The 11,936-nt window shown below is 28.2% G+C and overlaps 1 protein-coding gene across 1 annotated transcript; it reads right to left on the minus strand.

Annotated features, from left to right (window-relative positions):
- On the minus strand, window positions 1-9,369 carry LOC145845132 (FAD-dependent oxidoreductase domain-containing protein 2-like). Its single transcript, XM_082952553.1, has 10 exons — window positions 9,199-9,369; window positions 8,403-8,566; window positions 7,632-7,854; window positions 6,981-7,131; window positions 6,581-6,690; window positions 6,230-6,298; window positions 4,265-4,462; window positions 2,679-2,860; window positions 625-848; window positions 1-343 (listed from the first exon to the last, which is right to left on the minus strand). The coding sequence occupies exons 1-10, from the start codon at window positions 9,362-9,364 to the stop codon at window positions 1-3; spliced, it is 1,830 nt and encodes a 609-aa protein (XP_082808679.1). The 5' UTR covers window positions 9,365-9,369.
- Between the last annotated feature and the right edge of the window lie 2,567 nt (window positions 9,370-11,936).

Consider the following 11,936-nt stretch of genomic DNA (forward strand, 5'->3'; position numbering starts at 1 on the left):
TTATGAAAAGTGTCTTAGTGGCGAAAACGCTGAATTGCTGTTTTCTTCCTCCAACGAAATTTTACCGTCGAAAAACTGCTGCTCGTTCCGGCACCACTTTGGAACCACCGCTGACGTCATCATAATGACGAAGCACGTTTCAGCGTGGAAAACCCTCTCGTCGGACGACGTCACGGTTTCGAGGAAGTGACGTATCTGCTGCAGGTGGGAGTGGGGAGCGGAGAAGTCGGTGTGGAAGTCTTCGACGAGGTGCAGGGACTTGGTGGTCACGTTTGCTGCCACCTTGCGGCGGTGGTGGGTGAGCACCGGGTGCAGGAAGTTGGAGTACTTGGCGAAGTTCCACCTAAGTTTTTATGATTTTGTACTAATTTGTATAACTTTGTAAATGTAATTGGTGCATGAAGGCAAACACCTAAATCTATTTAAAGTAGTATAAACCTTCCATACAACTAAAACTTTTATTGTTTGGCATACTAAAATAGAATATCTTTAATCGATGAAAATCTTATAATGATGACTTATAAGATTACAACGCTGAAAAATGTCTGTAAAAGTAGATACGTTATCAAAGATTTTTTTGTTATGGTTTACGCATTTTTCGCTAATATATACAAAATAACTGACTTTTCAATAGTTCTATCTTTATTGAACGGGTCTTTTTTGAACTTCTCAAAACTTTCTCCGTACTGCATGTTTACCACAATGACTTCATCAGTGTAGGGGTGACCGGAAACAGATTCCAACTCGTCCAACAGTTTGCACGGAAAACCGTCGATGTAAAGCCAGCTCGTGTTATCGTATGTTATGACGTCACAAAGAACAGAAAACATCTGCCATATGTCCGAAGCCTGTAGGATTGTTTTTTAATTTAAAGAAAAGTAAAATGATTATAATTGTGGGGAAAGTTGAACTTTTATTAACAGCTAAAAAAACAGTAAAAAAACAGTTACAATAAAGTTTTTTATTTGTTTTTTGGATAACTGTTTTTAATCTTATTTGAAACACAACTAGACTTATAAGTTGTAAGAGTTTCAAATTTAAGACAGAAATTAAAACATCTTTTATTAATTTATATCTTTTTTAATCTGAGTAAATTCAAAATCACTCTGTAGGTGAAATTTTAAATATTATTTGTTGAAAATAAGCTTCTGATAAAATACAGCGTCGCTTAACTTCAATAAACGTTTTCAAGACTTTAACAAACTCTCACGAAACTCGAAGTTTAAATACTTATTGTTTACTTGATTTTAAATTATTAATTTGATGTTGTACATTATTTTGATCATTTCGTAAGTAAAGTTTTCAGTATTGCATAACTACGACAAACTATTTACTATCAATAATTTTTAAATTTTACCAAAAAAATAAGTATGAAATAAATTTAGAAAAACGCTTATCTACAAACTGGGCCCTTTGATATAACAAATGCTTAAAACTTAGCTAGAAACTTTAAAACATATTTGTGAAGAACTAATTGCTTATATAAAGTCATTTGTTACTCGCACTAAGCTAAATTTAAGTGCAATGAATTCGTTATTTAGGGTAGTTTAACACAGGTGGTTTTCAGATAATCGTTTGAGATTATTTTTTAAAGTCTTATGTTTAAGGCATTCAAAAATTTATGCTATAAAATTCTTTTTTTTTTTAAATATAAATCCTTTTGAGAATTAAATGCAAAAGTGTTTAAAAAACTTACAGCTGAGCTTGGTACGAGATTGTATTTCCAACATTTATCCTTTAGTTTAACACCTTTTAACTTAAAAAAGTAACAACCTTACAGTACTAACTCTAAATAGAATTTTTTTTAGCCAGTATTTATTTCGGCCATCATCAACTATGTTGAGATATTTTATGCCATTGATAATAAGCAATGAACTTTACCGCAAGATCAACAACAACAGCATCCGAGACAATCCTAAGACCGGTTCGTCCTTATTAGGACTCATCAGGCAGGAATAGTCGCGAGAAACCGCTATTGTGATCTTTAACAAGCGGGCTTAAGTACTAAGTACTAAAAAGACCGTTTGTGGGTAAAGTTGAAAAAATGACACAGCTATATCATTCACAGCCCAACGTCTCAGACATTGTCAGCTTGTTGTGAGATTATAGTCTGCGCTCGTTTGATCAGTTTTAGCCAATATTTATTTCGGTATCTCGCGACTATTCCTGCCTGATGAGTCCTAATAAGGACGAAACCGGTCGTAGGATTGTCTCGGATGCTGTTGTTGTTGATCTTGCGGTAAAGTTCATTGTTTATTATCGATGGCATAAAACATCTCAACATAGTTGATGATGGCCGAAATAAATATTGGCTAAAACTGATCAAACGAGCGCAGATTATAATCTTACAACAAGCTGACAATGTCTGAGACGTTGGGCTGTGAATGATATAGCTGTGTCATTTTTCAACTTTACCCACAAACGGTCGTTTCAGTACTTAGTACTTAAGCCCGCTTGTTAAAGATCACAATAGCGGTTTCTCGCGACTATTCCTGCCTGATGAGTCCTAATAAGGACGAACCGGTCGTAGGATTGTCTCGGATACTGTTTTTGTTGATCTTGCGGTAAAGTTCATTGTTTATTATCTAAATAGAATGTCACAATTAACTATTGATGAGAACTTTGAAATCTTAACCATAAAAAAACTATCAAAACTAAATGTACATTTCAAAACTAACCTCGTTGATTCGTTTAACAACGTGGGTGGTGACATCGTCCACTTTATCAAACTTCAAGTGGGACCACTTCACTTTGTGGTTCTTCCACTCCAGTATCCTGTGCAGGGCCTGGGTCGTGTACCTGAACCCGTGGATAAAACCCCCTGCGGACTTCCTGAAGTCCAACGAGTGAGTGTTCGTACCTGAAATTATTCTGTTGTTTTTTTTAACTCTAAAAAATAACTAAATTGCATCTTGTTAGTAGTTCTTATAAGCTAAACTATTACTTAGGTTCTTATGAACTTTTTAAATTACTTTAACTTCATAAAAACTAAAATAAGTCACCAAAACGTGTTAGCTCGGCAAGACTGCGGTAAAAACGAATAGCGTGAGAGCTGATACGTCATCGGGTTCGAGTCAGACCAAAAGGAACCTTTTGGACCAAATTTTTATGATGACGTTGTAGTTGAGCACTGAAGCGTTAAAAAAATTCGTTTTACATAAAAATTTCACGCTCGAGTAAACAAAGCAATTATTATTCACAAGTGAGGTCGCCGGTTTTAGTATTACTTCCTTGATTACTTACAACGTAAAAGATGTTAAAACTTAATTTTTTGACTTTTCTTTACTTAAAAAACTGTTTACTCAAATTTTTTTATATTTATGAATCAAAAAAAAAAACTATGAACAAGCTTTTGATTTAGAAAGTATTTGACCAAAGTTTTCATCTTTGAACTATTCAAAGTAATCAACTAGACATAAATTGAATCTGTCAAATATTACCAACTGGTAATTGTTGTTTTGGTAACTTATATAAAATATTTACAAAAATTAAGACTATAATTTGAACTTTGTTGTTTTATTATTCTTCTTTACATTTTTTTGTAATCTTTAGAGACAAGAACTAACATTTTTTTATAACTTTTTAGTAGCTAAATATATTCAGAAATATCTTTAAAAGAAGTTTCAAATCACACAAAAATTGCTAAGCTTCTAATCTTAAGTTTTAACAAGTAAAATTGGTAAAAAAAAAACTTTGTTTTGAGTTATAAACATAAATTTGTTAAATACATCGCTTATACTTGGATACAAACTATAAATAAACTATAGCTGTTAAGTAAACTAATTCATTTATTTAAATTAAAACGTAGATTTCATTACTTAATAAGCAGAATAAAAACAATAATATCAAAAAATTTAAAAACAGGAAGTATTAACTACTTCTTTTAAATTTTGCACATTTAAACCTTCTGGTATACGACACAATACTTTTGTTTTGAATATTTCAAAACTATTATATATAAACAATTCCAAGATTCCTGGTAGTTTTAATACTTATTTTAGAAAATAATAGTGAAACTGTTTATTCTGAATAGAAAAATAAAGAGAGCTTTAAATAGTAAGAGGCTAATAAATTTATTTTGCATAAAATTTAAAAAATAAAATAAAAAAGTTAACAGACTAAATTAACATTTTAAATAATTAACATAAGTTTTGAATATTTATAAACAATATTTTTACTAAACTTTATAAAACACATTAGTAAACAGTGTTTAACAAACTTTTTTTTGTAAAAATTTAAAAACTATTACCAGTTACACACTGACCTGCGAAGTAGACATTTTCTTCATCCACCGACTGATAGTCGTGATTTATCTTCGGGTACTTTCCCGCGTCCGACCTGATCGACGACCCGCGGAAGAGTTCAAAGTCGAATTTGAAGCCCAAGCAGTTGATCACGTGATCGTAACCGTTTCTCAGGTGGTGGTTGTCCTCGGTAAACTTGCTGGCGGGACTTTGATGTTCTGAAAAATATACAAAAATTCAAAAGTTTTAACTTTTAAAGAATAAACCTTGTTAATTTGTTTCATTGAATTATTTTATTAGAAAATATCATTAATAAGAATTATTTCACAGATTCTAAATAAATATATCTACCAAATATAACGAAATAAGGCGATAAGTCTTAAAAACTTATTACAATTATAAACTTACCTCAGAAAATATAGTTTGTAAAAATACAAAGTACTACCAACAAGCTGAAAAGTAATCATTAGGTAATCTTGGAAATAATTAATAAGCATGTTTTGTACGTATCCCTTTTTGTGTTTTCATTATAGAACTTTTAATGATTTACCGTAAATTCTAAATAGTTAAAAGTTCTACAAATTTTTGAAACGCAATCCGTAAATACAAAGAGTTCATAAAATTTCACAGAAGCTTTAGAGAACTAAAGGTATTTTAGCAAAATAGTCTAATTTTATTTATGAATGTTGCATCTACAAGTTTTAATCTTAGTATTTAAAACTATGAACAGTAATTAAAGAGTTTTAGTTAACAGTAATAGTACAGCAATTATAATAATTTAAATACAGAGTAAAAGTAAGCGTACATGATTATAAGTAGAACAAACAGTGTTTTCAATTACTTCTTATTTGTTCTTATTTGTTTACTAAGCAACCGATATTATTGTGAAGCAAAAGTTTTAACAAAGTATTGAAGTTTTATAACATGACGTTTAAATATAAATTAGTTTAGTTAGTAGAGCTTAAAAAACGTTTCATAATAAACATCAATTACATAAATTTTACTTTCAAGTAAACTTTTTTGTAATTTCGCCAAAAAATAAACATTAGTTTAGAAGTTATTAAAAGGTAATTGTTATGAAGTAATTAAACAGCAAATGTATAATAGAGTGATACAAAACTAACAAAAAACTAATTAAAAGTTTTAAAAACTGTTTGTCTTTTTCTATAATGTAAGAAGTAAAATAAAGCTAGTTATTGTTAAAAAGTTTATTTTTGGTGATTTAGTCCAGTTTCAAAAATTTAATTAGATTGATTTTAAAATGCAAATAAAAAGTCAGTTAGACTAAATCAATAAGAAAAAAACTTAAATTAATTACTTAGTTAGTAACATTATTACAAACAAATTACTAAATATTTCGGAGGAAGACGTTTTTTTTGTCACTTTGCATATTATTACACTTTAAGTCTTAAAGCTTTACAGATGTGACTTAAAATTGAAGTTTTTAGTAATACGTAAAACTTTATCAATATCTACATCTAAAAAAAACGGTAATATTAAGTTATAAAACAATATTGATTATTCTTGTTTTCATTTAAGTTAAAAAAACTAAACGAATTTCAAAAGATGTGATATATCATTCTATTAAATGAATTTAATCATAAATTATAAAGTTTTAGTTCTTTCTTTTTTTTTTAACATGGCACATTATTTTTTTTTACAACTGTCTTTATTCTTATGTGGGTATTTATCTAATTTTATAAAAAGTGCAAATATATTCACTTGTAAGGAAAACTAATCTCTAATTAGTAATCTTATAAGTTTTTTATGCTTTAAATTTTAGTTAAAAGTGTCCTGAGGTGTCTGCACTAACATAAACAGACTTTTATCATTAAAAAAGTGAAACAAAATATAACATGCAAAACAAAAGTTTATGTACAAAAATTTATTATGTATAATGTATCAAAAACAAAAAACTTTTAAAATTTTTCGAATACTTGTTTTTTTTTCAATGAAAGTTTCAAAAATTTACTATAAAAACTTACCGTCAAGATGCTTCAGAAACAATTTGCCGGTCTGATTGTTCCGAATAATTTTCATTTGTTCAATATCATCTGAAATTGTGTTTTATTAATAAATCTATTCAAGTAAGCCAATATTTCATGTGAATTTCTTTGTTTTGATGATAAACTTAAGTAGGAAAAATCTTAAGCTATGCTATCTTTTTTTTAAATGTTTTACATTTTTATATGAAATTATAAACTCTTTGAACCACCACTTAAATAAAAAAATATTCAATAAATTGTTTCATTTAAACTTATATTGCTAGCAAAATAAGTTTAAAGACAAATTAATATATTTAATTATTTAATACTATTAAGCAAAATTCAGTCAACCTTCGAACAGTCCGTCCAAGCTCTTAAGCTGGTAAGTGTCCAATAAGCCATTATTCACCGCCCTCAAATCACCCACGTAATGTGTTTGCCACGCCAACCTCTGCTGCGACCTAACAAATGAAAAAAAATCAAAAATATGGTAATCTTCTTAAGAGTAGACGGAAAAATTTTAAAGGTGATTGATTAAAAATTTTGAATCGTTTATTTTTTAGTTTTAGTTTAGTCATTTAAACGTGACTTTTTTGTTTTGAAACTTGTGTATAAACTTATCTGTTACACCAGTCTGACCCCTAAATTCTTAAAAATAGTCGGAGGTTTTAATTAAAAATTATTTTGAGATTTACTTAAAAAGTATTTATTATTAAAAATATTATAATTCATTTTTTTAATCTACTGAGACCTTGCCATCATGTGGATGTAGTTTGCGGAGGAGGAGATGTGGTCGGCCACCTCGAAGGCGGAGTTGCCCCTCCCTAAAATGAGGACAGACTTGCCCTCGAACGGTTGAAGGTCGAGCTTCAGGTCCGAGTAGAGCGTAGTTAAGTTTTTACCTGGAAGAGAATTTTTTGGTACTGTTGTAGAATTATTTCTAGCTTTATAAATAGAAAGATTTGAAAGGTGTCTTCTATCTAATAAGTAAGCCTTTGTCGCTTTAGTTTTAAGTAAAAATGCAAAAAAAAAACGTGACTTCAAAATAAAACTATAGATATATGTAGAACCAGCACAAGATGTAGTTTATTTTTTTGCATTTTAGTTATTAAAATATTAAAACTTAACTCGGATATTTTCCTTTTTTTTTAGGAAACAAGTTTCATATCTTACAATACTGATGAAACAAAATCAAATTTCTGAAAAGTTTATTGCATTTTTCTTTACTTATATAAAAAAGGTGTATCAAAGGTTATTCTAATTAATATAATAAGAATTTAAGTGTTAGTAACGAGTATTTTTTCATTGGACAAGTGTAATCAACACTACTTTTAGGAAATAAAACTCACTATAACTTTCTACATTTTAACGTAACTTTAAAGTATACTAAGAAAATATAAACCTGTAAATTCAACATCATTGGGTTTTGATATCCCCGTAGCAATAATGATAATTTTACATGAAGTCTTTTCCTCTCTTTGATCAAAAAGTTCAAAACGTTTTTCTCCTTCTTGCATATACTTTCTAAAACTTTTCACTGTGGTGTTATACTTTATGTTTAGTTTGAACCTTTGAGCGAAATCGTTCAGATATCTCACGTAAGTCGAAGCATCCGGAAAGAGATCCTTACATTGTTTTAAAAACTATTAAAAGAACTTCTCGTACAACAATACATAATACTCTCAAACAACAGCAAAGTCTAAAAATAATGTTAAAATACACTTTATCATTAACTTACACTAAATGTTTAGCAATTAAAGAATTAAATAAAGTGTGAAATTTTTTCTAGAATTTATCTAACTGAAAAAAAATAGACATCCTTTAACGCAACGATCGGCAAGCTGCGACCAGCAAAGAAAAAAATTTAAAGTAGAGGTGTATAACTCAGCGTATAACTAATTTTTTTAAAACAATAAATTAGTTTTTGGTAGAAACTTAAAACAAGGCTCTTTATTTTATAAATACATTACAAAAGTGCTGTATTATTACATATGTTTTCTCATTTTTTGTTCAAAGTGATGATTTTATATTGATTACTCAAAATGTTTTACATAACTGCGGCCCGCAAGCAGCTTTTTTCTAAAAAAAATTGGCCGGTGACTGTACAAGAATGCTGACACCTGCTTTAACATAACTAAAAAAAACATAAGTTATAGCAGTTTTGATTTAATACTTTTGAGTATGACGTCATAAAAATCTCGTTTTCCTCGTTTATCAGCGAGTTCCAGTCGTGTCGCATGTTGAACTCCTTGTTGGTGCTTCCGGTGAACCGCTTGTTTATGCTGATCAGTTTCCTGTGTATCGGGTACTTTTTGTTGAAGGTTCCCGCTGACGTACCTGGGGTTAAAACGTTGTAAGTTGTTGTTAGAAAGGTATATGTGGTGTGCGACTCGATAACCGAAAGGTTTTTTCGTGCACCAGGTCCTAGAACCAAATATTTTGAGCGTAATTTTTTTCGTTCAATAAGCTATATCCCAACAAAGTCAACATTGGTTCTTTTGTGGAGTTTAATATTTTTGTTTATTAATTGAAGTTTTACACAAGCAATTAAGATTTTTTTTGTTCTTTAATGTTATATTGTTTTGAAATTTCTAATAGATTAATAGAAGATAAGTATGCAGTTATAAATAACTTTTACTTTGATAGGTATAATTTACATCAGACAAGGTTTTGATTCTGACTGAGTAAAATTTTCAACCTTAAAATTGCTTTACGAGTTGTTTACACAATTAGTAAGCTTATGTAGATAAATGCTTTTTCAGGTAAAGTATTGGTTTAGAATTTAGATAAAACAAAGTATTAATTAAAGTAAAAAAAGTTTAATTTACCAAAAACGTTGACACATTCTATTTTCTTACTTAAAACTGACCTTATACAATGTGGCTAACATTTTTTTAAATTATTTTACTTAGTTCATGTCAGCGGAGTGCAATATCATCGTAAACAATCCATAAAAACAACACAGCAACCTTTTTCGAGCACAATGTAGTTTCTGTTGCTCTTCTGTAGAAAGTACGCCATTTGAATACCACCAGGGCCGGCTCCCACCACGCAGTAATCATAATCACGTTGTGAAAGCGAAATTGCGACGAAGGTAAGCAGTAGAAGCAATGAGTAGATGTTTGCTTCCAACATGTTAGCTAAATTAGTATCTAAAAAAACAAACGGGTAGCTCCTTTAATCTATGTTTTTTTTTAAACTCAAAATCTTTATTCAAAATTTATTAATGGAAATCAAACGACAAGTATTGTATTTGAAAAAATAAAAAATAATCTTATTAAGTTTATGTTTTTGATTGAATAGTTGTTAAAACATCGTAATCAGTATTGTTTATTGAAAATAAGAAGCGAATTTAAATCTCAAGTTAAACAATAACAAATTTCTCTAAAAAGTATGTCTATAAGTAATTAAATCTTATATAGCACAATTTTTTATGGTTTAAAATTATAAACACATACTACTTTTTGAAATGCTACTTTTGGAAATACAATCTAAATTTTAGTTGTATGCCTTAAAATTTTTAGTCAGAGTTTTTAAGTACTGATTTTTCAAAATATAGTTATTCCAGCTTATAGTTTTTTTTCTATATTTTAATACATATATTTCTAAATTAAACTTAATTTAAGGTCTAAAATGAAGAGTACACATTTATGAGCAAAGAATGTTAAATAATCGTAGCATCACTTTAAAACTACTTATTTATAATATATATGTTATTTATAAATAAATAAATAACTATGCTTTTTATAATAAAAATTTAAATATTTTTTTTAAAATTAAATTTTTGAACCTAATAAAAAAAACTAAGGTTAAAAAAAGAATTTAAGTACTTTAAACTTTAGTTATTATCATTTTTCAAATCAGCTTTATAAAGATTGGTCAGGTAGATAATGATATAAAAAATACAATCTTTGTTAATTTTTATATTCATGTTAGAACATATTTTAAACTTAAATATATCATAACTTTTAACAAACTCTACAAAAAAAACAAATAAATCATCTTGATAAAGAACGAAAATTTTGATAACTAAATAAGATTTTTTAAAGCCTCACTTGAATAGCGGTATAATATAAAACAAACACTACTACATAACAAAGTTTACTGCAATACAGTTTACTCGATTAAACTTAATTGAACGTCATTAATAAGCTTCCTTATATTGCGAATGTAACAATTCAACTTTGCGTGATTTTTTTAGTTAAAACAAAGGCTAAGTTTGTTTTGTCGAAATTTGAAGCAAAACTATTGATTATAAACAAATAATTATACGAGCAATTCAGAAAGATTAACACTATCAACATCATTAAATTATTAAATTAACATAATTTTACAAAGTTTAAGTGAGTTTAATAACAACACTCTTAAACTTAATGATTTAATAATTAATTTTCAGACTCTGTTGTGTAGAGCTATTTGAATTTTTTAAATAGTAAAAAGTCGTTATTTAAACGAAGTGTTTTCTTTCGAAAAAAATATTCTTTAGTTTTAAAACCTTATGTAATTGAAAAACATAAATTTATTTGATCTGTTTTTTGATAATTTTAGCCTAACTTTCGGTTTTTTATATTCATAATTTTAAGAATGATATTTATAAGTAAAAAAAACTTGAGAAAGTTTTTGTTATTAAAATTATTTTTTATTCTGTTTATAAACTATTAGTAACGGGAACAGGTCAAAATTGCACGAAGAAAAATTGCACGAGGGCACAAAATTGCACAAAGAGAAATTTGCACGAGGGGATAAAATTGCACGAAGACAATTTTGCACCAAAGGTCAATTTTGCACGAGAGTAAGAAAAAAAAAGACCAAAAAACATATAAAAAAAACAGAACAAACAAACTAAAAAATAAATTAATAAAAAAACAAAAATAAAAAAAGTTACTAACCGAGGGTAAGGGTTAGGAGTAACAGTGATAGATTGTATAAAGAAAATTTAAAAAAAATATATTGAAAAAAAAAGCTTAATTATTAAAAAAAAAGTTGCAGACCGAGGGTAAGGGTTAGGGGTAACAGTGATAGTAAAAAAAAATAAATAAAACGATTACTAAAAAAATAAAAATAATAATAAAAATATTATTAAAAAAAAATTACAAAAAATTCAACCCGTGTAAAAGTGTCTTCGTGCAGTTATATCTCAGTGCAATTTTATCCCCTCGTGCAAAAGTGTCTCCGTGCAATTTTGTGCACTCGTGCAAATTTGACAGCTACCTATCAGTATATCGTAAATTGATTTATTTACATTAGTAACTAGTTTTGATAAGATTAAATAAAAAAGTAAAAAAATTATGCAGTTTACCACTACAAAATGTATGTAAATTATAAATGTTTTACGAAGTTTAAAAGCTAAATTGTGATCCAGGTAAAACAAACTTAAAAAAGTTATTAAATACGTAAAGTATGAATTCTGTCAAAGTTTTGCTAAAGTTATTCAGTGGGTTAATTTTGTTTAAATTTTTCTTTCTATCTAGATAACATTATCGTCACAAAACTACGTTCGTAGTATATTTTTTTTTTGCACTTTAAAAGCAGAGGTGCACTTTTTGCTAGGCTAGAGCAAAAAAAAAAGTACAAGTTTATATGAGTATAAACTCGTTTGTAAAATAAAAGTACGTTCCATTAGCTGCTAGGTCTTAAAATTTTTCAACAGTAAAATCCTCATTTTTTGAATAAAATATAATTTTTTTGAAAACTCAAACTTTGAGAA

The sequence above is a fragment of the Thalia democratica genome, chromosome 9 (genome assembly GCF_965202585.1).
Source record: "Thalia democratica chromosome 9, ktThaDemo2.hap1.1, whole genome shotgun sequence".
NCBI lineage: Eukaryota > Metazoa > Chordata > Thaliacea > Salpida > Salpidae > Thalia > Thalia democratica.